This window comes from Callorhinus ursinus, unplaced genomic scaffold (genome assembly GCF_003265705.2).
Source record: "Callorhinus ursinus isolate GAN/ISIS: 27379988/994484 unplaced genomic scaffold, GSC_fseal_2.0 scaffold3, whole genome shotgun sequence".
NCBI lineage: Eukaryota > Metazoa > Chordata > Mammalia > Carnivora > Otariidae > Callorhinus > Callorhinus ursinus.
In genome coordinates, this window is record NW_027397065.1 from 93275272 (window position 1) to 93302731 (window position 27460).

General features: G+C 46.2%; 1 protein-coding gene across 6 annotated transcripts; it reads right to left on the reverse strand.

Annotated features, from left to right (window-relative positions):
* Positions 1–317: 317 nt before the first annotated feature.
* PDCD6 (programmed cell death 6) lies at positions 318–27182 on the reverse strand. 6 transcript variants are annotated; one of them, XM_073891132.1, is made up of 7 exons: positions 26940–27182; positions 25898–25959; positions 10540–10584; positions 9288–9440; positions 3831–3940; positions 3439–3484; positions 318–889 (listed from the first exon to the last, which is right to left on the reverse strand). In XM_073891132.1, exons 1-6 carry the CDS (start codon positions 27032–27034, stop codon positions 3470–3472), a joined length of 480 nt encoding a protein of 159 aa, XP_073747233.1. In that variant the 5' UTR covers positions 27035–27182; the 3' UTR covers positions 318–889; positions 3439–3469. The 6 variants fall into 6 exon arrangements, with proteins under 6 accessions (XP_073747233.1, XP_025723304.1, XP_025723303.1 ...); XM_025867519.2 differs by having other exon boundaries at positions 9282–9440; positions 26940–27177; XM_025867518.2 differs by lacking the exon at positions 3439–3484 and having other exon boundaries at positions 26940–27141.
* Positions 27183–27460: the final 278 nt, after the last annotated feature.

Sequence of the window (27460 nt, forward strand, 5' to 3'; positions counted from 1 at the left end):
AGGGACTGGCTGTGTGCCAACAGCAGGCAACGCGGACGACCACTCCAGCTGCCTGCACCCCACTTTCATGTTCAAAAGCCACAATTAACAGATCATTGCAGGGCAGGACTCAGTCATCGTAAATAACAGAAACCCACACACTTCTAAACCAAATCTGGATTTATATGTTCAAGGAAGTTTTTATGAAATTTAAACTAACTCCTGTCACAAAGGATGGCGGTATCCTTGGATTTCCCATAAGCAGACTCAGGTGGACACCCCAGAAGGTGTCCTGGACCCCTGCGAGCTCCCAGGTGAGTATATCTGACGCGGACTGGGACAGGGGGTGCATTTGCTTTATTGCTTATGTTGCATATTCAAACAAATACAATAAACCCCGTTTTAAAAAATGTAAGGCACATAAAAGCCTCTGTGCAGGTTCCGTATTATTTTTAAATTCCTAATGGCTAATAAAAGTATTTCCACTATAGACCTGGAGCTATCTAGAAATGCACATGATGAATTTTTTGCATGCAGGATATCTGAAACATTATCATATCTTACCTCATGGCACAACTGAACAGTCTCAAATCAAATGTCTGTATGTGAATAATGATTACAACTATTGTTACATTTGCAAAAACCTTATCAGCTTATCCACGTATATACAGTCGGGTCCCCAAATGTTAATTATATAAAATCTAAAGGAAGAACAGTATCTAGCTGCATCTGTGTCCCATTTCCTTAAAGGGAGATTTGGCATTTTTAGTCTTCCTTCCATAAGTCATGTTGCTATTTGCAAAGGCCAGTGCTATACGATGCTGAAGACCATGGACAGATACTGTTCATATGACACCTGAATCCAGCCGTCCTGATCCGTATCGTAACGCCTGAATATATCGGTCAACCTCTGGGAAAGAAACAACAGGCATTTAGATCTTGATATTTAGTAAACAGAAGGAACGAAACATATTTGGTAAAAAGACATTTAAGAACCAAAGTCACCCATGTCTCCAGACACCCCCAACTCTGACGGAAACCAGGGCAGGAAGGCATGGGTGGGTATCCCTGACCACCCTCAGGCCTGTCCATCATGGAGAATGCTGCGGTCTGGAGGGACAGCAAAGGGTGGGAGGGTGAATACAGGAAGCTGGTCAAGAGGTCAAGGAGTGGGCTGTAGGCCCAACTCACTGATACACCAGAGCCCCGGGGCCTGGCTGAGCCCTCTAGTCCCAGGCCCTGGTTTCCCAAGGGGTCCAGTGGTGAGCCTGGGTCCTCCCTTCCTTCTCTAAGACCAACCTCGTGGGGGCTCTTCCTTGAACGCTCACCTCTGCTCTGGCTACTTGCCACTCAGGTCACAGGGAAACCAGCCCTGACTCGGGCCCCTCCCTTACACCCAGCAGGTGAAGGCCCAGACACACAACATGGAAGGGTAGGTCTCCCTGTACCAGCCTCAGGGTCCCTCCTGCCCACCCCACCCATAGGGCTCCACCCTAGTCTGTTCACAAGCTTGATCCCCCCACAGCAGGTTAGGAGCAGAGGAGAGAGCCCTGCACCCAACAGCAGGGACAATTAGATGAGTGCCACCCCAGGTGAGGGGTGCTGGACAACCACAGTAGGCCTGAGGAATCACAGGTGACAAAAGGACGCAGGCAGAATGCAATTCCCCAGGACAGGAGAAGAAAACAGTGCCCAGGTTCATCATGAGAGCAGGCTGGAGCCCGGCCCTCTGGCGGCAGGTTAGACGGGGTGCCTGACACAGCTGACTGTCCACTCGGGCTTTAGCCGGAGCATCCCAGAACACGTGAGACACTAACGTCAAACCAACTACAAAAACACCAGCAGCACGTAACTCTGGCTTAAAGAACAATGGGCAATTCTTCTTTGTACTTTAATTGTATTTTCCCAAGATTTCTACAAATTTTCGTGTTCTTTTGTAAAAAAATCATTTTTAAAAAGCCTGTCTCTTTTTGTAGAAAGGCAGATGAAGGAAAACATTTTTGAGGATATTTTACCTGTGGCCTGCAGCTTTTCGTTTACATTCCCCACCTCTGTCCAGTGTTTAGAGTCACTTGGGAAGGGTGGGTGGGACCAGGGACTGGCAATCAGGCCTCCAGCTCAGCATGGAGCCAGGGGGCAGCGGCTGCTGCAAGACAGACTCCTCCTGGCTGGCCTGTCCTCAGCCTAGAGGGTGTGCGGAGGCACTGGGCAAGCTTCTCATGGGACTCAGATCACGTTACCTCAGCTAAAGAAAGCCTACACTCGATGACCTTTGCTTAAGAAGAAAGGATCAGATGTTTACTTACGGGACATAACCTCAAATGAAAACCCTAACCTTAGAGTAATTTAGATGCAGACAATGATGAGACTTTTACGTCTTTTTCTAAAGTGTTCAGATGACACTGCCAATGGGGTGGGATGAGATGGGGTAAGGCTCTCCCCATTTCAGAGAGCCAAGACGCAAATGTTAACAGACCTGGCTCTCCAATGAGGCCTTGAACAACAGGGACTGGGCTTTTCCCAGACTCACTGTATTTAGCAGGCCACAGAAATTTCACTTTTACTGACCTAGCATTCTAATGGGAAAAAAACCCAAGAATGTTTCTCAAAATTCCAGTGGACACTAAAGCTGACAAGATGTAACCCCAACCTAGATTCAAACTACAAGGACTTCTCTTCATGAAAAAAACATCTGCCTTCCACAAATGGAATCTGTGTCAGAGTTAAGGGCTGGGGGGTGTTAGGATCATGGAGGTATGACATCAAACTGTCCACCAGCTGGTAAACTGCTGAATCTGAGAGATGGGCACACGAGTCCATCATTCTTTTGTCTCTTTTTAATTTGTCATAATAAAAACTCTGAAAGCTATCTAAGGGTTTATCAGTTCACTGCATGTCTAAGCTTAAATCTAGGTAACCGATCCCTACCTAGAGACAGGAGCAGGGGGGCCTGTGTGGGCACAGCAGGGCAGGCTCGATTACTCCTGCCCTCTGTCTCTGGAAAGGACGCTCAAGGTCTGCACTTGTCTCTCTCAGAGGTAAAGGAGCAAGGCCGTAGGAGGGAGATGTGAGGTGCCGGGGTCAGCGGGATTCACGAGCTCCACCCAAAGCTGCTTGGCTCTGACACCCGAATGAGGCGCCAGGTCCTGTCTTGGAACTTCCCTCACACAGAAAGGCAGGGCACAGTAAAGATCACAACGGAAAATCTACCCATTTCCTCAGAATGAAAATACAACAAAAATACCAGAGTATACATGTAAATAACCCACTCGATTTAGAAAACACGATCTCATTTGAAGGGACTGCTCTATAATACAGCCGACCCTTGAACGCAGCGTTAGGGGCAATGAACCCTGGAGCAGTCAAAATCCACATACAACTGTGATGCCCCAAAATGTAACTACTAACAGCTTACTGTTGACCAAGAGTCTTACCAATTAACAGTCAATGAACACTTACTTTGTACGTTGTATGTATTATGTACATATTCTTACAGTAAAGTAAGCTAGAAAAAAAATGTTAAGAAAATTGTAAGGAAAATACATTTTCAGCACTATACCGTACCTATCAAAAAAAAGTCTGCCTATGAATGACCTGCATAGTTGGGCCGTGTGCTGTTCAAGGGTCAGCGGTATTTCCACAGGGAGAAAGAGCACTACGGGCCACACCTCCGTATAACAGAGTAACACCTCTCCACAGACAAGACTAACTTTTATAAGCCCCGGAAACTGACTTTACTCTATTAAACCGCTAATTCCAGAATGGCACCTCCCTCTTCCTCTGCTTTCGAGGATACTCCCTGCCTGCTCCACCGCTCCACTCATGGTGAGCCCCCATGGAACCCCCATTACCTGCAAGACGATGCAGCCCTGGATGAAGTCGTCAAATGCGATCTGCCCCCGTCCTTGTCTGTCGAACTTGCGAATGAGGATGTCGTGAAACTGGTCAGAGAGCCGGTACCCTTGAAGAGGAGAATGAGGATGAACAGAGGGCTAGGAGAGTGGACATTCCCATCAACATCCACGTCCTCCTTCCAAAAGGCCCCATAGCCTCTGACATCAGGTGATAACAAATGACTGAGGCTGGGGTGGGAGACTCAAGGCGCAAAATCATTCACATGCACTCTGGGAACGAAGCCATCATTCTGCTATGCGCCCCGCCTACAGTCCCATGAATGGCCAACACGAAGACCACCCCCTCTTTCTGGAAGGGTGAGTGTTACTCGGAGGCCAGCGCTGCCAGGCGCAGCAGGTCATTAATGTGAGCCCACTCATTCACATCAAGTATACTCACCCCATAGTGCTGCACCCCAAAAATCACCCCATAGGGCAGCCCAGCTTTGTTGTGAAGTTTTCGTTTTACAAGTGGTTTCATTTTGCATCTGAAAGATTATATCACTGAAGGCTTCCAAATAAAAAAAATGTAAAGGCAGGGAAGTAGCAGATTCATTGATGGGTACTCCCCTCAATAAATCAGCACACCGACATTAGGAAATGAAAGATTACAAGGAGCAAGGCAGCCTCGTAAAGTTCACAACCACTCAAGGGTCATCAAATGGTTTCTCTTCAGACTGAACAAATGTTATGACAAAGAGTCCCTGATGCCACCTTCAACTTAATGAATGTCTTGGAAAGGTCTCCAGCAGGGAGGTGGTTCTGAAGACGCGGGGACACAGCGGCCACTCGCCTGTGGGACACCCCTTGAGGCCACTCTAAACAAGGATACCTACTTCCCTCCTAAACCCACTACCTGTGTGACTGTGGTGTCCTTATTTATTCAGGAGACAAGATCCAGGGGCCATTTTTAGTGGTTTTCCATCCTGTTGGAATCATTGTGAGGATATATCACCTGAGTGAATTTCATAGTTAATAACTTGTAGAAACACTAACTTTTCTAAAAAAAAGATTCAAACATGCACACACATGACAGTACCTTCCAGAGTGGTCAGCATACTCTATCCATCTGTGACTTAAATCCAGGGCCCCCTTCCCTGCCAGCTGAGTAGAAGACAGGATCCCTGACTTAAAAAAAAAAAAAAGACAACAGGTCCTGGATGGGGGTCACACCCCCAGCCCCTCTGAGTCTCCTCTCCTCACACCTGGCACCTGTGCCTGTGGACAGGTAAGGAACAGGCCCAGGCTGGTAAGGGCTGAGCTCATCCGAGGCGTAGATCGCAGATGATAGCCATCACTGTGGCAGTCTCCCGCCCAGACATAAACATACAGGATGGCTCTCCACAATCTCTGCAGACCATGTAAGCAAGTTCTATCATCCCTGGGATTAGCTCCCAATTTCCCCAGTCCTCAATATTATTGTAGCGAGAACAAAACCAACAGAAGTCAGACTAGAAAAATGAATGATGAACAGACCATAAAAGAAACATTTACATAAGAAGCAAAATCTGAGAGCAGACTCTTCTCTAAGAATTTCCTTCAGTGAAAATCCATGTCACGATAACCCCACCCTCATAAATTAAGAGGATGGGCCCCCTGGAAATGCAAATCAAAACCACAATGAGGTGGCTCACACCTGTCAGAAGGGCTGGTATCAAAAAGACTAGAAATGCTACATGTTGGCAAGGATGTGGAGACAAGAAACCCTCGTGCACTGTTGGTGGCAATGTGGGCTGGTGCAGCCACCCTTGGAATCAGTATGGATGTTCCTCAAAAAGTTAAAAATAGCTACCACATGATCCAATAATCGCACTACTGGGTATTTACCCAAAGAAAACAAACACACTGATATGAAAAGATATCTGCAACCCCACGGGCACTGCAGCATTATCTACAATAGCCAGGATATGGAAGCAGCCCAAGTAACGGACTGATGGATGGATAAAGAGGTAGTGCACACACGCACCGGAATATTAGACAGCCGTAAAAAAGGATGAGACTTTGCCACTGGTGACAATATGGATGGACCTAGAGTGCATTATGCTAAATGAATTAAGTCAGAGAAAGACAAATACCAGACAATTTCACTTATGTGTGGAATCTAAAAATAAAACAAATGAACAAATAAAACAGAAACAGACTCGTAAGTACAGAGAACCGGTGGTGGCCAGAGAGGAGGGGGTAGGGGGATGGGTGAAATCGGTGAAGGGGATTAAGAAGTACAAACCTCAGATTATAAGATAGTAAGTCCAGGGATGAAAAGTACAGCCTAGGGAACAGAGTCAATAATACTGTGACGGGGGCGCCTGGGTGCTCAGTCGTTGAGCGTCTGCCTTCGGCTCAGGTCATGGTCCCGGGGTCCTGGGATCAAGCCCCTCGTCAGGCTCCCTGCTCGGCGGGAAGCCTGCTTCTCCCTCTCCCACTCCCCCTGCTTGTGTTCCCTCCCTCGCTGTGTCTCTCTCTGTCAAATAAATAAAATCTTTAAAAAAAAAATAATTCTGTGACAACGCTATTTGGTGAAAGATGGCAACTACATAGTCGTGGTGAGCGCTGAGTAATGGAGAGCGCAGTCGAATCTCTATGTTGTATGCCTGAAACTAACATAACATTTACGTCAACTATACTTCATTTAAATGGAAAAAAGAAAAAGAGGTGCCCTCTGTGTGCAGCTCCCCTGGCTTGTGACCCTGGTCAGCATTAGCCCCTGTTGGACCTGAGGTGCTGGCCACAGGGCCACACCCTGACCTTAGGAGAGTGAGGTTCTCTCCTGACAACTAACACGCACAGGACTGTTAGTTGTATGGGAGGGACGGTGGCAGCCCTCTATAGAGTGGTCCTGGGGCTGGAAGATCCCACGAGTCACCAACCGCCTATTCCCAGCACCCCCCTATGACAGCACATCTTCACAAACCTGGATGCTAACCAGTAACTACTCTCCAAGGGACAGACCTGGAACAGGGCACCAACCCGTGTCTATAACCAGCCAATGGCATGAAAAGGGTGGGGGCTGCTTGAGGACCTGCTGGGACCCTAACGCAAATGAGCTACTAATTTTTAGGGTGGGTCCACGGCACTGATTTGGTGAGCAAACATCCACACCTTCCAGGGACGCAGAATAAAGCATGTTGGGCTAACACTGCACAGGTCTGCTATGGCTTCAGGGTCGTGGAGGTCATGTGGCAGTCGCTTGTGGTCAGGAGCTAGTTGACGCTGGGACACAACAGAGGACAAAGCAAATGTAGCACCACGTTGGTAATGGCTGAGATGAGTGACAACTGAATGGAGGGCCCTACATTTTGATAACATTTCATCAGAAAGCACTGAGCTGGTGGAGGGAGAGGGGGTGGAGGGAAAGGGAGCTGCCCGTACCTGACGACCTTCCCCACCAAGGGGGTACTGCACTGTGTGGGGTGAACTCCTCATACACTTCCTTACTTCCAGCTCTCTCTACCTGGTGCACAGCGCATATTAGCCGTGACTTTAAAAAAGGACTACGTGAGCTATCCTAGCTGGCAGGTGGGCCTGGGAGAGTGACCCAGTGCAGTCAGGGCTGAACAGGAATCTTTGCTTCAGTTACTACTGAAAATCTTCTAAAATCATTAATATGTGAAAAGGATAACAATGTCCCTTTTTGGTAGAAGGCCTCAGAAATCAGAACCAATCACAGGAACAGACTTGTTAGAACAACTAACGAAATGCTGTAGCAGAGTATTTACTTTCTCCAGAAAACATCTGGAAGTCAGGTAGGGGCCCAGCGTCAACTAGCTCCTGACCACAAGCGACTGCCACATGACCTCCACGACCCTGAAGCCATAGCAGGGACTCGGAGGCCAGAGAGGCCAGGGCACTGCCCACCTCAGAGCTCCCACCGTGGGCTCTAAGGACCCAATGGGCCACTGGCACGAAGGAAAGAGAGGGCTCTGGGCCTGACAACATTAGAAAGTACCGTGTTCCCTGACACCTGAGGTCACTTGTCTGGATGTAATTCACAGGACCCAGGTTCCTCCCAAGCGGTCCTCGGCCCAGTCAGGCCTCCAGCTCCTTCCAGCCCCAGGACCACTCTCTGTAAAGTGCTGCCACCATCCCTTCCATACGGCCCTACCCGTTCCCCAGTCTAAGGGCAGAGCAAAGTCAGCTGGGTTCCCAGTCTCAACGCAGAGAACCTGAGGTCAAGTCCTGCCCTAATCTCGACCCACACTTAGTGAGTGAGTTGAGAACACAAACTTCCTGTGGAGTCCCAGAACCTCTAGCTGGACATCACAGGAATTCATAAGGAAAGAAAGAGAAAGAGGAGACAGTCATAAAGTGCATGCCCAAAGGAAAAAGGGGAGAAGGGGCAGAAGTTAACAACACGTCAACATGAGAATTAAGATGTACTTTGTATTACTAAAGCTCAAAATACCTACAAGTTCATTAGTACATTATAATAACATAGTACATTACAGAAAAAATAGTACATTAGAAACTAACTTGCCTGATTTTTTTTCTAGACGGTATTCATAAGCAGTCTTTCAAGCAAAATGTAGCAGGAGTTTTGTAATAGGGCCCCAGTAACCAGAGGGCTGAGTGAGATCATCCCAAACACACCAGAATCTGGGTGTAACTCCCACAAGCCTTGGACAAGTCTTCCATGTAAGTGTTCCCTCCACACACACAAAACCCCAACTCCCTCTCAGACCCACACACCAGCATCAGAAGGCCCACTGACCCACCCTGGAAAGGCTGGGCAGACACTCCTGGTGGCACGGCACACCTGGGCTGACATGCACTTGAGAATGGGAGCCTGAACGCCTAGCAACGCTGTGCCTGAGGCAAGCAACTGGTATTGCCACTTACAGAATCATCTCCTACAAGTATCTGATCATCTTGCTGTGTGTTGTGATGTATCATGAATTATAAGCTGCCAGACATTTTATTTTCCCTTATTCACGTGAAACTGTTTCCAAAGCCGTCACATTCTCAATGTGCATGTCACATCACTCCATTTCACAAATGATAAACGATTGCATAGCCCGTATCTCATTTTGGATGGAAAAAAACACATAAAGTCTCCAAGTCAAATATAAGCCTTCATGATATAAATAATATCAAAGTATAAATCAGTATGATGTCAACAAAAATTTCATAGTTAAAAAAAATCAGTAAATTGAAGGGCATCTGGGTAGCTCAGTGGGTTAAGCATCCGACTCTTGATTTCATCTCAGGTCATGATCTCAGGGTAGTGGGAATGATCCCCAAGTCAGTCTCTGCGCTGGGTGTGGAGCCTGCTTAAGATTTTGCTCTCCCTCGCCCTCTGCCCCTCCCCCACTCTCAAAAAAAATCAATAAATTGACCAAAGTAAAAAAAGTTAATGACATCAAAATGGCCTCCAAAATGAAATATGCTACACAATCAAGATAAGTGAATTACCAAAACCTGAGAGTGCTTGCTTGAGCTCGTTCTTGTCAATCATCCCAGAGTTGTCCCTGTCATAGGTGCGGAAGACGTTCTGCCAGTCTGTGATGTACTTCCAGACGCCAGTGAACTCACTGAAGTTCACGCCAGCCTTGTTCTCCCGGTCAAACATGGCTGAGACAGAAAGGAACGTGAGTGGTACACAGTAGCTGGTATCTCAAGGTTAGTTGGCAAGCAGCTCAATCCCAGCACAGCCACTCCCACGCTTCTCTCAGGGCCAGCCCCGTGCTTAGTCAGCAGATGCCCAAGTGTTGCTAAGAAATGCTCATTCGTTGATGGGAGGGCTGGATCTCCTCTGCTGGGTGGTTACCCAGCCACAGCCCCTAAACCACCTGAGACAGACACGAGGCACACAGTAAAGAAAGTGCAAGAAAACACACCCGCAGAGACACAACAGAAATAATACTTGACAAGGAAGTAGCCTCTACAGAAACACGATGCCTGGAGGGTGCTCTTGCTTTGTCAGGAAGAAATGGAGGTTCAGAGTGAAGTAGCCACCTTCAGTGAGAAAAAGACTCTACTCACTTTAGATTTTAGTTTTTTTCAGTAAGACCTGCTTTTCGTTAAAAAAATCAGCCTAAGGGTGCCTGGATGGCTCAGTCGGTTAAGCCTCCCAACTCTTGATTTCAGCTCAGGTCATGATCTCAGGGTCATGGGATCTAGCCGTGTTGAGCTCCGCACTCAGCGGAGAGTCTGCTTCTCTCCTTCTCTCTCTCTCCCCCAAATAAATACATACATACATACATCAATCAATCTTTGAAAAAGAAAAAAAAATGAGCCTAATTCCAGGTCCAAATATGAAAGAATCTATAACTGCATTTACATATAATGGCAAAATGGCGAAAAACATACAAAAACTGTCTGTACTTCTGCTACCAAGAAAATGACAAATCACTTGGTCCCTTTCACGTAAAGAAGCCAGTATAAGACTGAAACAGGAGTGCTCTTGGTTGCTCAGAAGTACACTGTAATTCAGTGAAAGCTCACGTAAGGGAAAAATCAGGTCAGAAACTGAGCATCAGTGTTTCCGCCAGTCAACAACCATGCAAGATATGGACGGTATGTGAAACGTGCTGGTCCTGTATGTACATGAACTCTTCAGAACCGGGAACTCAAGCTGAAGTGCTCGGCCAGGAGGGCAGGGTGAGGGGGCAAGGCAGAAAGCACAACCTGCATCCAAGCAGGACAGGAGTCTGCCTGCACCTTTACTTACATATGATTGACCTGACAGTCACTGGATTAAATGGAGTCCATGTGCCTGAAAATAAATGACAGGAAACAGTCAGAGAAAATAGTTTTCACAGCAAGCTCTAAGATTCTAATCTGTAACATCAGTAGCTAACGACAGTAACTTGCTGTTCAAGGAAGACCTTCGGACCACGGTTCTCAGCGGGGACATAGTTCCCAGGGGACATTTTTGGTTGCCATGACCACTGGGGGCTGTAAGCATGTCATTGATTGGGTCTGGTCCTGTACTGTGCAGGAGTCCCTCAGGCCCCAACAGACATACATCCAAAGCTGTTCATAATGACATGAGGCCGGGGACTCGTTCTCGTTTACTACATAAACAAGAGATGGTTTTATAGTATTTCTTTTCTTTTCTTTCTTTCTTTTTTTTACAGTGTGGATCCCAACAAGGGGCCTGAACTCACGACCCTGAGAATCAAGACCTGAGCTGAGATTAAGCGTCAGACGCATACAACCGACTGAGCCACCCAGGTGCTCCTGGTTTTATAGCATTTTAATATACACTCTATTTTCCAGGAATGCAGCAACCAGGTGAGTTGAGAAGTATACTCAAAAACATACCATAAAACCATGCCATAAAAATTTTCTCCTAAAATTATAGTCTGAGCATATTATTTTCATTGAGAGTGTGATTCACTTCACAATCATAATGGGGATATTCAGGGCGCCTGGGTGGCTCAGTGGTTAAGCGTCTGCCTTCGGCTCAGGTCGTGATCCCAGGATCCTGGGATCGAGTCCCGCATCGGGCTCCCTGCTCAGCAGGAAGCCTGCTTCTGCCTCTCCTACTCCCTCTGCTTGTGTTCCCTCTCTCGCTGTCTCTCTCTCTGTCAAATAAATAAATACAATCTTTAAAAAAAATAATAATGGGGATATTATCAGATATTTGTTATAAAGGGGATTGTTGAATCTGATAGAACCATTTATCAACTGGTAATGAAATGTTCACTAGATACCTTCATGCCTCAAAATCTGTTTTCAGGATAATTTATACCATTATCAGTTTTTATACTCACTAAAAAGTGTAAAACTATTTTTAATGTGGAGGGAAAGCAGTGTCTCTCCCCACATCCCACTTATATAAAACCTCATATTTTCTTCTATATATAAAACTATTTTTGCCCCCCCAACCCCGAGATCTCTCCCCTGACCTCACATAAAGTGACCTTTTGCTCAAGTTTGAGGCCTACTTGGATGTGGGTGGTGGGCAGGAGAGTCTGAAGGGTACCACCCCTTACACTCTACCACACTGGGCTTCCCACCACAGCTCTAGAGGGCCATGCCCTCTAGTCAGGGCTCATGCACATGCTTCTTTACACCTCAAGTGTGGCCTCCCAACACATGCACACCCTTCACCACTCACCTCTCCTGTAAGCCAGAGGAAAAATGTGTCCCCAGGAGAGCTTTCCCTGAGTGCCCCACATTCCCCCCAACCCCTACACATGGGGGCTAGATAAGCATCTTCTGCAGGCCTCAAGACATTTGGGGAGGGAGGGTGGGCAGAAACCTGTATATAAAGCTATTAGGAAAGGTATTATTGAAAACTATGTTACAAAGAACCCAACAGAAAGGAAAATTCTAAACACGGAGAGGGTTACTTCTTTGCTGTTTGTTTTTCCCTTCTTCACACCTAGCTGCTGCAAGCACTGAACTGCTCTTCCACAGGAGACAGCCCAAAGGCTCCCCAGGAACCCAATGCACCTGTTGGAGCCTTTCCCTGGCCCTCGTTTCCTGTCTTCCCTCCACCTGATACAGGCTGATGAGCCCTCAATGAGTGAAAGTGAAGGCAGCCTCCACAGCCCATCCTGACTGTGAGCAGAAGCATCATGGGGCCGTCTCTGCAAATGACTTGGCCAGGGAAGTTTGAAATAAAAGCAACACAAGTGCAACAGTTAAGTAATGTAGAAATATACACATCTGCCATGGTGAGGGCCTGGTGCCACCTGGACAGGCATGCATGGAATGCCCAGAGAGAGTGCAGCCCTGAGGTGACCCAGGGGAACCAGCACCCACGGGGGAGGATTCTAAGGATGGCAGGGGTCCTAGGCTCAGAAGAGAAATAGGTCATCCTGAGCTGAGTCAAGGATGGAGGGAGGCTGCCCTCTGGCACGAGACCCACAGGTTTTCTGCAGGGCTGCTGTGCAAGGGAAGGTGGAGGCAGGCTCCTCCGCTCATCCTTCTTGTTATACCCAAATTGGGGCCAGACTCTCCAAAGAAACCAAGGGATAGATAGGTGGAGCAAGCTGGCAGAGGAGTAGGAGACCTGGATTTCGTCTGGTCTCAGGAATTCAGCTGAAGAGGGATCAAACCATTCTGAACACCTACGAACTCAACAGGAGATCGAAGAGAAGAATAGTAACAACACTCTGAACAGAGAAGCGACCACTTTCTGGAAGGTAGGACGTGAGGAGAAGTGAATCCGAGGCGATATTCGGGAGGATAGACGGCGGGGGAGGGGGCCTCCACCAGCCGCTTCTGGCAAGTGCTAGAGCCGCGGAGCACAAAATCAGACCTTTGAGAAGTCGGCTCCGCGTTGGGACGTCGCTCCAGCGGCTAAGCGGGGGGTGGAACCCTCATGGGACAGTGTGGTCTCAGGACCCTCGGGGTCACAGAAAGACCGGGGGTGCCTGAGTGCAGCAGAGCTCCCAGGGATCGGAGCCGGGAAGCCGGCTGCAGAGACGGAGCGGAGGCGCGGGCGCTCAGCTCGGGGTGGCCATAAACTGTGATCCGCGGCCCAGTCGGGCCACTGCTCCCCCAGCAGGGACCCAACAAGCGGCAGAGCCGGGGAGACTCCCCTTCCTTCCCCCGGGGAGGAGCGGTGCGGGAGCGCACTGCAGGGATCTGCTGGGTTTGGAGACTCTGCACGGGGTCGGGTGCCAGAGATAGCAACGCTCGGTCACAGGCCGGGTGAGCACGGAGAGCGGCCGGAGACCGGGGAGATGAAATGACTGCTTTTCTCTGGGGGCGCACTGAGGAGCGGGGCCCCGAGTTCTCAGCTCCTCCGGGCGGAGATTGGGAGGCCACCATTTTCACCCTGGTCCTCCAAAACTGTGCCGAGAACTTGCAGGGAACAAAAGCTCCTGAGAGCAAACCCGAGCAGCTTGCTTAGCCCGGACCGACAAGGGCGGGGCAATTCCGCCTCCGGCAAAGATATTTGGGAACCACGGCAACAGGACCCTCCCCCAGAAGATCAGCACGAACAGCCAGCAAGCCAAGACCAAGTTTACCGATCAAGGAGAACGGGAGAACTCCAGCGCTAGGGGAATACTGCACATAGAACTCATGGCTTTTTTTACCATAATTCATTAGTTTTTCAAAGTTAATTTTTTTAACTGCTTTTTTTGAATTTTTCTTTTTTCCCTTTTTCAAACATCTTATCAATCCCTTTTTTAAAAAACATTTATTTTTCATTTTTAGAGTCATATTTTTATCCCTTCATAGTAGTTACCCTTATTTTTGCCATATATATATAAGTTGTTCTCTCTTTAAAATTTTGAGACACAATTTCTTCTAATAGATTAAAATATACCCTAAATCACTAGTGTATGGCTTTGTTCTATTCTCCTGCCTGATCACATTCTCTCCCCTTTTTTTTTTTCTTTTTAAATCTTCTTCTTTCTTTTTAAAAAACAACTTCTTATTTTATCAATTCCTTTTATAAAGTCTTTTATAATTTTCATCTTTACAGTCATCTGCCATCCCTTCATTGTATCAACCCTTATTTTGTACATATATAAGTCTTTCTTCCTTTAAAATTTTAGCAGGCACTTTCTTCTAACAGACCAAAATATGCCCAAAAGCTAGTGTGTGGCACTGATCTATGCACTAGCCTGATCATATTTGATCATATTCTGTTTTTTTTTGTTTTTATCTTTTTCTTTTTCCTTTTTTTTTTTCCTCTCTTCTTTCTTTCCCTTTCTTTTCCCCTGGTTTCAGGTCTTTTCTGATTTGTATACAGTATATTTGCTGGGGACGTTGTAAACCTGTTAGCATTTTGTTCTCTCATTCATCTAGTCTCCTCTGGACAAAATGACAAGATGAAAAAAATCACCTCAGCATAAAGAACAAGAGGTAGTACCATCAGCCAGGGACCTACTCAATACGGACATTAGTACGATGTCGGACCTAGAGTTCAGAGTCATGACTTTAAAGATACTAGCTGGGCTTGAAAAAAGCGTGGAAGTTATTAGAGAAACCCTTTCTGGAGAAATAAAAGAACTAAAATCTAACCAAGTCGAAATCAAAAAGGCTATTGATGAGGTGTAATCAAAAATGGGGGCACTAACTGCTAGGATAAATGAGGCAGAAAAAAGAATCAGCAATATAGAAGACCAAATGATGGAAAATAAAGAGGCCGAGAAAAAGAGAGAGAAACAACTACAGGATCATGGGGGCAGAATTCGAGAGATAAGCGATACAATAAGACGAAACAACATTAGAATAATTGGGACCCAGAAGAAGAAGAAAGAGAGAGAGGGGCAGAAGGTATATTGGAGCAAATAATAGCAGAGAACTTCCCTAATGTGGGGAAGGAAACAGGCATCAAAATCCAGGAGGCACAGAGAACCCCTCTCAAAATCAATAAAAATAGGTCAACACCCCGACATCTAATAGGAAAACTTACGAGTCTCAGAGACAAAGAGAAAATCCTGAAAGCAGCTCGGGAGAAGAGATATGTAACCTACAATGGTAGAAACATTAGATTGGCAACAGACCTATCCACAGAGCCCTGGCAGGCCAGAAAGGACAGGCATGATATCTTCAGAGCACTAAACGAGAAAAATATGCAGCCAAGAATACTATATCCAGCTAGGCTACCATTGAAAATAGGAGAGATAAAAAGCTTCCAGGACAAACAAAAACTAAAGGAATTTGCAAACACAAAACCAGCCCTACAAGAAATATTGAAAGAGGTACTCTGAGCAAAAAGAGAGCCTAAAAGCAGCATAGATCAGAAAGGAACACAGACAATATACAGTAACAGTCACCTTACAGGCAATACAATGGCACTAAATTCATACCTTTCAATAGTTACCCTGAATGTAAATGGGCTCAGTGCCCCAATCAAAAGACACAGGCTATCAGATTGGATTAAAAAACAAGACCCATCGATATGCTGTCTGCAAGTGACTCATTTTAGACCCAAAGACACACCCAGATTGAAAGTGAGGGGGTGGAAAACCATTTGCCATGCTAATGGACACCAAAAGAAAGCTGGGGTGCCAATCCTTATATCAGACAAATTAGATTTTAAAACAAAGACTGTAATAAGAGATGAAGAAGGACACTATATCCTACTTAAAGGGTCTATCCAACAAGAAGACCTAACAGTTGTAGATATCTATGCCCCTAATGTGGGAGCAGCCAATTATATAAGGCAATTAATAACAAAAGCAAAGAAACACATTGACAACAATACAATAATAGTGGGAGACTTTAACACCCCCCTGACTGAAATGGACAGATCATCTAAGCAAAAGATCAACAAGGAAATAAAGACTTTAAATGAAACACTGGACCAAATGGACTTCATAGACATATTCAGAACATTCCATCCCAAAGCAACAGAATACACATTCTTCTCTAGTGCCCATGCAATATTCTCCAGAATTGATCACATCCTAGGTCACAAATCAGGTCTCAACCGGTACCAAAAGATTGGGATTATTCCCTGCATATTTTCAGACCACAATGCTTTGAAACTAGAACTCAATCACAAGAGGAAAGTCGGAAAGAACTCAAATACATGGAGGCTAAAGAGCATCCTACTAAAGAATGAATGGGTCAACCAGGAAATTAAAGAAGAATTAAAAAAATTCATGGAAACCAATGAAAATGAAAACACAACTGTTCAAAATCTTTGGGATACAGCAAAGGCAGTCCTGAGAGCAAAGAATATAGCAATACAAGCCTTTCTCAAGAAACAAGAAAGGTCTCAAATACACAACCTAACCCTACACCTAAAGGAACTGGAGGAGGAACAGCAAATAAAGTCTAAACCCAGCAGGAGAAGAGAAGTAATAAAGATCAGAGCAGAAATCAATGAACTAGAAACCAAAAGAACAGTAGAACAGATCAACGAAACTAGGAGCTGGTTCTTTGAAAGAATTAACAAGATTGATAAAACCCTGGCCAGACTTATCAAAAAGAAAAGAGAAATGACCCAAATCAACAAAATCATGAATGAAAGAGGAGAGATCACAACCAACACCAAAGAAAGACCAACAATTATAAGAACATATTATGAACAACTCTATGCCAGCAAATTAGACAACCTGGAAGAAATGGGTGCATTCCTAGAGATGTATCAACTACCAAAATTGAACCAGGAAGAAATAGAAAACCTGAACAGACCTATAACCACTAAGGAAATTGAAGCAGTCATCAAAAATCTCCCAACAAACAAAAGCCCAGGGCCAGATGGCTTCCCAGGGGAATTCTATCAGACATTTCAAGAAGAATTAATACCTATTCTCCTGAAACTGTTCCAAAAAATAGAAATGGAAGGAAAACTTCCAAACTCATTTTATGAGGCCACCATTACCTTGATCCCCAAACCAGACAAAGACCCCATCAAAAAGAATTACAGATCAATATCCTTGATGAACATGGATGCCAAAATTCTCACCAAAATACTAGCCGATAGGATCCTACAGTACATTAAAAGGATTATTCACCACGACCAAGTGGGATTTATCCCTGGGCTGCAAGCCTGGTTCAACATCCACAAATCAATCAACGTGATACAATACATTAACAAAGAAAGAACAAGAATCATATGATCCTCTCAATAGATGCAGAAAAAGCATTTGACAAAGTACAGCATCCTTTCTTGATCAAAACTCTTCAGAGTATAGGGATAGAGGGTACATACCTCAATATCATAAAAGCCATCTATGAAAAACCTACAGCGAATATCATTCTCAATGGGGAAAAGCTGAGAGCTTTTCCCCTAAGGTCAGGAACGCGGCAGGGATGTCCACTATCACCACTGCTATTCAACATAGTATTAGAAGTCCTAGCCACAGCAATCAGACAACAAAAAGAAATCAAAGGCATCCAAATCGGCAAAGAGGAAGTCAAACTCTCACTCTTTGCAGATGATATGATACTGTATGTGGAAAACCCAAAAGACTCCACCCCAAAACTGCTAGAACTCATACAGGAATTCAGTAAAGTAGCAGGATATAAAATCAATGCACAGAAATCAGTGGCATTCCTATACACCAACAAGACAGAAGAGAGACAAATCAAGGAGTCGATCCCATTTACAATTGCACCCAAAACCATAAGATACCTAGGAATAAATTTAACCAAAGAGGCAAAGGATCTGTACTCAGAAAACTATAAAATACTCATGAAAGAAATTGAAGAAGACACAAAGAAATGGAAAAACGTTCTATGCTCATGGATCGGAAGAACAAACATTGTGAAGATGTCAACGCTACCTAGAGCAATCTACATATTCAATGCAATCCCCATCAAAATACCATCCACCTTTTTCAAAGAAATGGAACAAATAATCCTAAAATTTGTATAGAACCAGAAGAGACCCCGAATAGCCAGAGGAATATTGAAAAAGAAAAGCAAAGCTGGCGGCATCACAATTCCGGACTTCCAGCTCTATTACAAAGCTGTCATCATCAAGATAGTATGGTACTGGCACAAAAACAGACACATAGATCAATGGAACAGAATCGAGAGCCCAGAAATGGACCCTCAACTCTACGGTCAACTCATCTTTGACAAAGCAGGAAAGAATGTCCAATGGAAAAAAGACAGTCTCTTCAACAAATGGTGTTGGGAAAATTGGACAGCCACATGCAGAAGAATGAAACTGGACCATTCCTTACACCACACCCAAAAATAGACTCCAAATGGTTGAAAGACCTAAACGTGAGACAGGAGTCCATCCAAATCCTAAAGGAGAACACAGGCAGCAACCTCTTCGACCTCAGCCACAGCAACTTCTTCCTAGAAACATCACCAAAGGCAAGGGAAGCAAGGGCAAAAATGAACTATTGGGATTTCATCAAGATAAAAAGCTTTTGCACAGCAAAAGAAACAGTCCACAAAACCAAAAGACAACCGACAGAATGGGAGAAAATATTTGCAAATGACATATCAGATAAAGGGCTAGTATCCAAAATGTATAAAGCACTTATCAAACTCAACAACCAAAGAACAAATAATCCAATCAAGAAATGGGCAGAAGACATGAACAGACATTTTTCCAAAGAAGACATCCAAATGGCCAACAGACACATGAAAAAGTGCTCAACATCGCTTGGCATCAGGGAAATCCAAATCAAAACCTCAATGAGATACCACCTCACACCCGTCAGAATGGCTAAAATTAACAAGTCAGGAAACGACAGATGTTGGCGGGGATGTGGAGAAAGGGGAACCCTCCTACACTGTTGGTGGGAATGCAAGCTGGTGCAACCACTCTGGAAAACAGTATGGAGGTTCCTCAAAAAGTTGAAAATAGAGCTACCATCCGATCCAGCAATTGCACTACTGGGTATTTACCCCAAAGATACAAATGTAGGGATCCGAAGGGGTACATGCACCCCGATGTTTACAGCAGCAATGTCCATAATAGCCAAACTGTGGAAAGAGCCAAGATGTCCATTGACAGATGAATGGATAAAGAAGATGTGGTATATATACACAATGGAATATTATGCAGCCATCAAAAGGAATGAGATCTTGCCATTTGCAACGATGTGGATGGAACTGGAGGGTGTTATGCTGAGTGAAATAAGTCAATCAGAGAAAGACATGTATCATATGACCTCACTGCTATGAGGAATTCTTAATCTCAGGAAACAAACTGAGGGTTGCTGGAGTGGTGGGGGGTGGGAGGGATGGGGTGGCTGGGTGATAGACATTGGGGAGGGTATGTGCTATGGTGAGCACTGTGAATTGTACAAGACTGATGAATCACGGATCTGTACTTCTGAAACAAATAATGCAATATATGTTAAGAAAAAAAAAGAAGATAGCAGGAGGGGAAGAATGAAGGGGAGTAAGTCGGAGGGGGAGAGGAACCATGAGAGACGATGGATTCTGAAAAACAAACTGAGGGTTCTAGAGGGGAGGGGGGTGGGGGGATGGGTTAGCCTGGTGATGGGTATTAAAGAGGGCACATTCTGCATGGAGCACTGGGTGTTATGCACAAACAATGAATCATGGAATACTACATCAAAAACTAATGATGTAATGTATGGTGATTAACATAATAAAAAATTATTAAAAAAAAAAGAAACTAAGGGATAATAACAGCCAACAGTTAACTGAGTAGTTATCACGTACAGGTCCTGTGGCCTGGTTCTCAGAATGAACATCAAAGCTCAACAACTCACAGTGAAGCCGAAATACTACAACATGCAGACATTTAATATCTCAAATATATTACACGTTATATAAACCTGAGTGTCAGTCTGAAAATCTAAGTAGTTTATAAAAGTTTTCTGTAAGAAAACACAGTACAGTGCAAATAACCAATATTTAACACAGCTCGCTGAAAACAGAGGGTACATTATACCCCCAGGTAGACTTTTTTCACAAGCCCTACATCCCCAGTGACCCTCTATCCCAGATTTTCTGGGCCAACCCTAATTTCAAACATTCCTGTCTGCTTTCCCCAGACACGAACATGTTTGGATGTCAGAACCACTCATCTTGAGAGATTTCTTGTCAGATTTTTACTTAGAAATTATATGATCACTGGACCTAGAAGTCCTGCTTTTAATTTCCTCTCAGAGAACTAAAGAAAACAGAAACCTGATTTTCCATGTGAATTTAGGACACTTTTTTCACCCATAATTTGAGAACAGTGCCAAAGGCTTAAGAAGCAATCCTAAGCAAATGATGACAGTCTAGGGAACCATCTACAGTTGTAGAGGTAGAGACAGTCCCCATCAGGATGCTCTATCATTTTCCCACTTAACCCTCAAGCACACAAATAATTGCAGGAATCCCCATTCTCAAAGGGGAAAAAAAACCTACTCTGCTCTGTGATAATGTATTGTTTTTATACTCTCCAAAGAGTTTTTTTTCTTGAAATTATGTCCTGTTAACCACAAGCTTAAATTTTGGCTTCAGTGAGTGGTTAAGGGTTAAGACTTCATGACATTTGCACAATTGAGATACCTAACTACTTAGAATCTTCTGGGGCAAAAATAATAAATAAATAAAATTTAAAAATAAATAAAAAATAAAAATCAGACTTTTTAAAATGTCATCACTGGTGATGTCTTTCCACTTTACTTCATCAGACCAGGAACTCCCAGCCCCTCTGGGCTTTTCTACACAAGAGGAGATGTAGCAAGTCCTGCAGGGCTGGGCACACAGCACTGGCATTCAATGCACGGAATTTGCAAGACTTTGGTGCCTCTTCAGGTTCAGCAAAATTCCACACTTTCCCAGTTTTCTTCAATTACAGCTTCAAATAGCACAACTAGAAATATGGCCTTTCTGAAAAGCAATCAAAATACTGATCAACAGCATTAATGATGTCTATACCCCCTGATGTGATAAATGTCACTTCTAAAAACTGGTTCTATGAAATTTGGGGTCAAATTACTACAGTATTTACATTAATGAAAATTAGAAACAATCTAAATGACTTAAGTGAAACACTGTGAAACTCAATCCCGGTAGATACATTGTCTCCCAGTTCTGTACCAGGCAGATGCAGGGTCTGGTGGACTGGGGCTTGGCTCAAGGAGGAAAAGGATCTAAAGTTCCAGTCTTCCTATTTTTACATCCAAAGAAACTGGGGCCAGAAGTGCGATACACCCAAGGTTACAGGGTAACTTGTCAGTAAAGCCAGGTCCACCAAATCCCAACTTTCTTTTGTTTCTATCTGAAACTCTGGCTGGGCATGTTTCTGGACAAAGCAGACAGGACAGGCTGTACTAGGGTTCCTCAAGGACTCCTTCAGGCTCCATGACTCACTAAGACTCCAATACTCAGTCAGTTTGTTACAATGAAAGGACAGAGTAAAATCAATAGGGGGAAAAGGCACCAGGAGAAGTCCACTGGACACCAGTACCGCCCAGGACGTGCTTACTCCTCCAGCTACGAGTTGTGAGGACACAGGCCAAATACTGTCCACTAGGGAAGCTCCCACGTCTAGAGTCCAGGGCTTCTCTTGGGAGTCCATCATGGAAGCTCCAGATACCCAGAGGGAAAGCAGGTGTTTGCCATAAATCCTACTATTAGTATCAACTATCCAGGCAAACAGCTATCACACACCTCGAGGCCCTTGGTGGACAAAACACTCTTCTCAGTCAAAACGTCACAGGAGGCAGCCAGCCATAAAGCCCTTCCTGGGAAGGAGCAGACTCTGAGCCATCCAGGCCTGCTGAGCGAGTCCTTCCCCACACACAAGCAGAAGGAAGCTGAGGGTAAATCTCTAAAGCAGCAAACACCCTTACCCACAAAACTGGGCCTGTCGGGGCAGGAGCAGTGATGGGATCAGAAGCACGGTCTGCAGGGAACTAACTGTCGCTTATACGGTCTGATTTCCCTCATTTTCTCTTAAGATGGGATCCCCAAGAGAGCTAGAACTCTTTTGATAAAAATACCTTAAGAAGAATATATGGGTTATTTTTAGAGTGCAGCTAAAAAATGTCTCCACAAAATACCTACATAGGTTATGTGAAGGCAAACCTGCACAAGCACAAAAGAGACATGAGCAAAATTAAATTCTCCTGTAATTCCAAGAAATGTCATGCAAGTTAAAAAAAAAAAGGTACCAAACTGAGATAGTTTATGACATGTCATTTCAAAAGAAGGCAAGAGAACAGTCTTCTTCCGTTAACTACACACCTTCCTGAGAGCAGTCAACTTTAGAAGCTTTCCTATGGAATAAAGTCTTATAAAGGACTCAGTGGATGGGACCCACAAGTACTCTTTCAGGATGGTTTCAACGACATTTTCGCAGAGAGCACACACACACACACACACACACACACACACACACACACACAGATTTAAAGTGAGAAACCATGCAAGTCTGAACCTTCAGTTTTCCCACCAGTAACAGACTAAGTAAACCAACGTCCTGAAATAGCCTAATATTCCAGTTCTAATATGAAAACAGAAGCCCATTCCTGGGAGAACAATTAGAAGTCAAAATAATGTCAATTGCATTAGCTCTCGGAAGTCAAGGGGAGCGGAGAGGACCACGACGGGCCCACCCAGTGGCCAGTTTCCGTGCACACACTACACCCCTGCACAGGAGCCCAACCTGGCCTCCTTCAGGAAGTGGCCGTTCTAGTGGCAGAGGCAGCTGCAACAGTGATCACACAGAGCAAGACCAGAGTGTCAAGGACACTACAGTGATGCCACAGTGGCTCAAGAGCAGGCATATCCCTCCAGGCAGAAAATCTGGAACTCGGGATGTACACGGCTTGAGCTTACATCAATGCAGAAGGAGCACTGAACCCATGCAAGGGGGTGGACACCACCATGGAGACAGGTGGGAAGACACTGGGGCTCAGCATGCTTTGAGTGCCTATAAGCATAACATGAGCAGAAGCACTGAGGGGGACCAGCAACAGACATCTGGATTTAGATTCTGGCTCCACAACTTGAGAGCTATGAGGGGTAACTCACCTACTCTCGGGATCTGCATCATTAATAACCTGCTTTACTGCAGAAAGAACTTAAAGAAATTTATAAAGATATCCACGGTAGAACAAAAATGAATTAAATTGTAATTACGTTGGATGGGAAGAGAAAAGTAGGAGGATAAGAAAGCAAGGGATCTAAGACCAGGTCAGTAAAACTGACCTCTCAAAATTCTAAATTCATGCTAGTGGCAAGCCACCAACTTAAATTTTTTACCAGCTAATTTGAAGAGGAAAATGTAATTGGTTAAAAGATTCAGAGTTAATAAGATATAAATAAAACAAGACAAAATAGCCACCAGAGGTGTTTAGAACACCAGAGATACCATGCTCCCATGGAGAAGCGAGATGGCTGCTTCCTGGGCATCCCTGGCTCAGAGGGCGTGGTGGCTGCGGTGCCTGCCTCTCTTCAGCGTAACAGTGACTACCTGCTTCATGAGGCCAGTTCTTCCACGCCTCCACAAAGGCCACTGAGGCAGTCCCGACCAAACTTACTAGCTGGGTTAAACTAGGTACTGATTTCAAAGTATCTCAGCAACAGTGAACAAAACATCCTCTAGGCAATTGTTAAAACTCACTCTCTTCTAAACAGGTTCCTGGTGGGTATTTAGTAGTAGCTGAGTTCAAGATTATGTTCTGACAGAGTAAAGACCCCGTATGCTTTAACAACGAGCTGAACTAAGGGCAGCACTGACACCCTCTCGTGAAAATACAGAAGCCTAACACTATAGGTCAGAATAGGTGCCGCCACCACACCCCCAGGGCTCCAACAACAATGCTGATTTGAGATTAGGTTTGTTACGTGCCCAGCACAGTGCCTACATGCAACGGATGCTCAGTGAGTGGCAACTATCAACACCACCAACCCGAGCTGACCCCCTGGCCGGTAACAATACTACTACTATACTTTCAGCTGACAACACTGAACCGTGCTATGTGCCAGGCACTGTACCAAACACTCTCCATGCATTTTCTCCATCCACCCACCCAGAAAGGTCAAGTCCTTGCCCAAGGTCACATTCCTAGAACTGGTAGAGCCAGGATTTGAATCCAGACAGGAGCTCCCAGGGTGGACACCATCATGCTAATGAGGTCAGAGTGTGACCATCACTCCCAGTGGAGGTTTCACATAAACCCCAAACCTGGGTGGCACTCTCAAAACTTCAAGCAAACAGACAAAAAGATGTCCAAATGGACATGGGTCATGAATTGGTCCTCACTTACTGGAAAAGAACTCAAAAGGAATGCCTGCAAAGCATGACCCCTGAGGGCACTCTGACTGCAGTGGCCACCCTCTTTAACATATGATGTGAAAACATCTGTTTGGTCAACATTAGAAAGTTTTTTTGTTTTCTGAGAGAGAGAGAGTGAGGGTGCTTGCATGGGGGGTGGAAGGGCTTGATCTCACGACCCTGAGATCATGACCTCAGCCAACATCAAGAGTCAGACATTTAACTGACTAAGCCACTCAGGTGCCCCAACACTTAGAAAGTTTTAAGCCAGGTTTGCCAGATCACAGCCTGCTGGATTTCCATTTGTTTTGGCATCTTTCTAGTAGTAACCCTGTCTTCTACTCCTCTAAGTGTAACTCAAGCTTTGGAGACACAAAAAATGGAAAGGGGTTAATAACAAGAGAAGAATCAAGAAGGCACAATCATCAAAGCAGAAGTAAAGAGATTTCTTAGTTTCCTGAACACAGCTACATAAATACACATGAAGTCATACACCAATACCTGCGGCCCAAGTGTTAAATACTGGAAAAAGAAGTCAGTACTATCTACCGTTCTTTAGACATATTAATCTGCAAATACTAATCCTGCACTTCATGCAAATCATGACGCAATGACAAGACTAACACTAAATGTCTGGTATGTGCCCACAAGGAGGGCAACCAGCACTACTTCACAGTGCTGGCATCCTTACTCTTTCAGAACATCAAACTGCTGCCCACTAATAAAAATGGGTCTTTTGACATCTTAGAATCAATCCCTTTTCTACCTTAAATGGCACACCTCTGGAAAGACAACCTACAAATCTAAGAACCAGAAAAGACAGTGGCATCTGAGGGATTCTTAAAAAGGGCAACATAGCCAGGTATTCAATGAAGTAAAAGGTCTCAAAGAGTACTTCCATGGATTAATTACGCTGAAACCAGCAAGAACAGAACTCCATGGAGAGCCCCCAACACACCGCCACACAAGAACTATGATCCTGTACCCTTGTCTGAACACCTAGTATTCCCCCACTGATAAGTCCACCTTCCCACAATCCAACTGCCAGCGCCACACCTCCAACAACCCAATCACTTCCCCATGGTGCCCTAGCACCTTGATGATCCTCTCCAGAGAGGTCACAAAGATGGAGGGACCTACCTAAGAAATTCAGTGATCTTCAACGTACCTTAAGTGTATCTGCTGTGCAAAGCTAAGCTTCCTATCCTTCCCTAAAACCTGCACCCCAACCTCCATTTCTCAAGAAGCGCTTCCCTGCACTAGTCCTAGCTCAGCAAGGCACTTAGAGCAGGATATCACTTGGCAAAATAAATGAAAAGCACCTCCACCACACGCCAGTAATAACAGTTAGGCCTTAATAACTCCTCTGTACCTGGAAAAAGAAACTATTTACTACAGGTGGGTCAGGCTCAAAGTTCGGTAGAAGTCCCGAGGGCCAGGTTCCACTCACCATTGGATAGTGCTTGCTGAAGTTCGTTGTCCGATATCACCCCGCTCCTGTCTTTATCAACCCTACAAAATTAAGACCAGTTAAGCTGGTGATTAAAAGTGCAGAACAAGCAAAACATGGCAAACATAAACATTTAACTCTTGCGTTAATCCTGCATTCACCCTGGCATGCTCCCTCCCGGGGACCTTCCCCTGTACTCAGCTAGGGTGTCTCACCCCCGCATTCTGCTGCGGAATGAAACATCTGGGCGCCTTCTCTCCTCCTAGGCATATGCCACCTGCCAAAGTCCAAGGTGGTTCCCCAGAGACACCTAACCATTTCTGTCTCTCTCCCTGCACCTTCTCAGGCCTTTCTCCTTCGTTTTCCCTTGGCCAGTGAGAATTCCACCCACGCCAGTCTCTCCTTCCACAAGCAGCAAAAAGACTGCCTCAGACAAGTCCTTCATGGCCGTGAGTCACTCGAGTCTCTGCCACTCATTCACTTGGAAGGACGACTCCAGACGGAAGGCGCTGTGGTTACGGCCACCAGCTTCTCTCCCTGCCGCTGGCGACGTAACAGCGCTGCAGTGGTCTGCGTTTCTGTTCGCCTTAAGCAAGCACCCCCAGGAGACCCTCCAGGAGCAGCAAGCCCCTCAGCTGCGGGCTCTTGGCGTTGCAGGGGGAGGGGTGGAGGCCGCGACCCCTGAGCATCTGCAGCGGGCTCCGCACCTCCACAGGGCCCCGGCGGGAGGGAGGCGCCCAGGGGGCGGCAGCAGAGGGTTGGGGGTGTCGAGGCCGGGGAGAGATCTAAGGAGGCCAGGGTCGTGATGGGAGGAAGGGAAGCAGGAAGGAGGCAGAGGCTAGGCCCACAGGAGCCAGGAAGGAGGCCGAGGGAAGACTGGAGGGAGCTGCAAGGAAGGAGGGGGGTGGGGGTAGCGGGGGAGGCCGGAGCGAAGCCAGGAAGGAGGCCGGGGGAGGCCGGAGCGAAGCCAGGAAGGAGGCCGGAGCGGACCGAGGGAGGGCGGGGGGAGTCTCAGAAGGGCCCGGGTGGCGCCGGGCCTCACCTCTGGAAAACGTTCCACAAGAAGCTCTGGTCGGGCAGCGCCGCGCCTCCAGCTGGGCCGGCCCCGGGGCCCGGGCGGTAGGAGTAGGCGGCCATGGGCCCAGGCGCACCGCTGGGCTGAGGTCCCCCCGGGAACGCGAGAGGCCCGGGGCGGCTCCACTTCCGCCTCTGCTGGGGCGGGGCCTGGCACCTACGCCACTTCCGGGGCCACACGAAGGCGGGGTCTCCGCGCGGGCGGCGCCGGCGCGGCAGAGCCCTTCGCCGCCCGGTTGCTAGGCGACGCCCGGACTCGCGGAGCCGCGTGCGAAAGGCGCTCAGTCCGCAGGGCAGAGGGACGAGGGGCGCGGAGGGGGCTCCCCTCGAGCGTGGTCAATTCTTGTTCCAAGAGGCTCTGGAAGGGAGTGTGACCGAAGGGAAGAACACGCTTTTCCGGGGCGTTTCGGCCTCCCCGCGCGTCGTCCTGTGGCGTCACCTGCCCCTCACCGGCGGCCCCGCCCGCTGGGGGGCCCCGGCCAGCTTCGG

What these genes read in the sequence shown, in the direction of transcription:
- PDCD6 (XM_025867517.2), bottom strand. Translation starts at nt 27,034, where the DNA reads ATGGCCGCCTACTCCTACCGCCCGGGCCCCGGGGCCGGCCCAGCTGGA. An exon ending in GACTGTCAGGTCAATCATAT is followed by an intron (nt 9,441 to 10,539) that starts GTAAGTAAAGGT and finishes TTTCTGTCTCAG; the next exon opens with CCATGTTTGACCGGGAGAAC. An exon ending in GCAAGCACTCTCAGGTTTTG is followed by an intron (nt 3,941 to 9,281) that starts GTAATTCACTTA and finishes CTCCTCTTCAAG; the next exon opens with GGTACCGGCTCTCTGACCAG.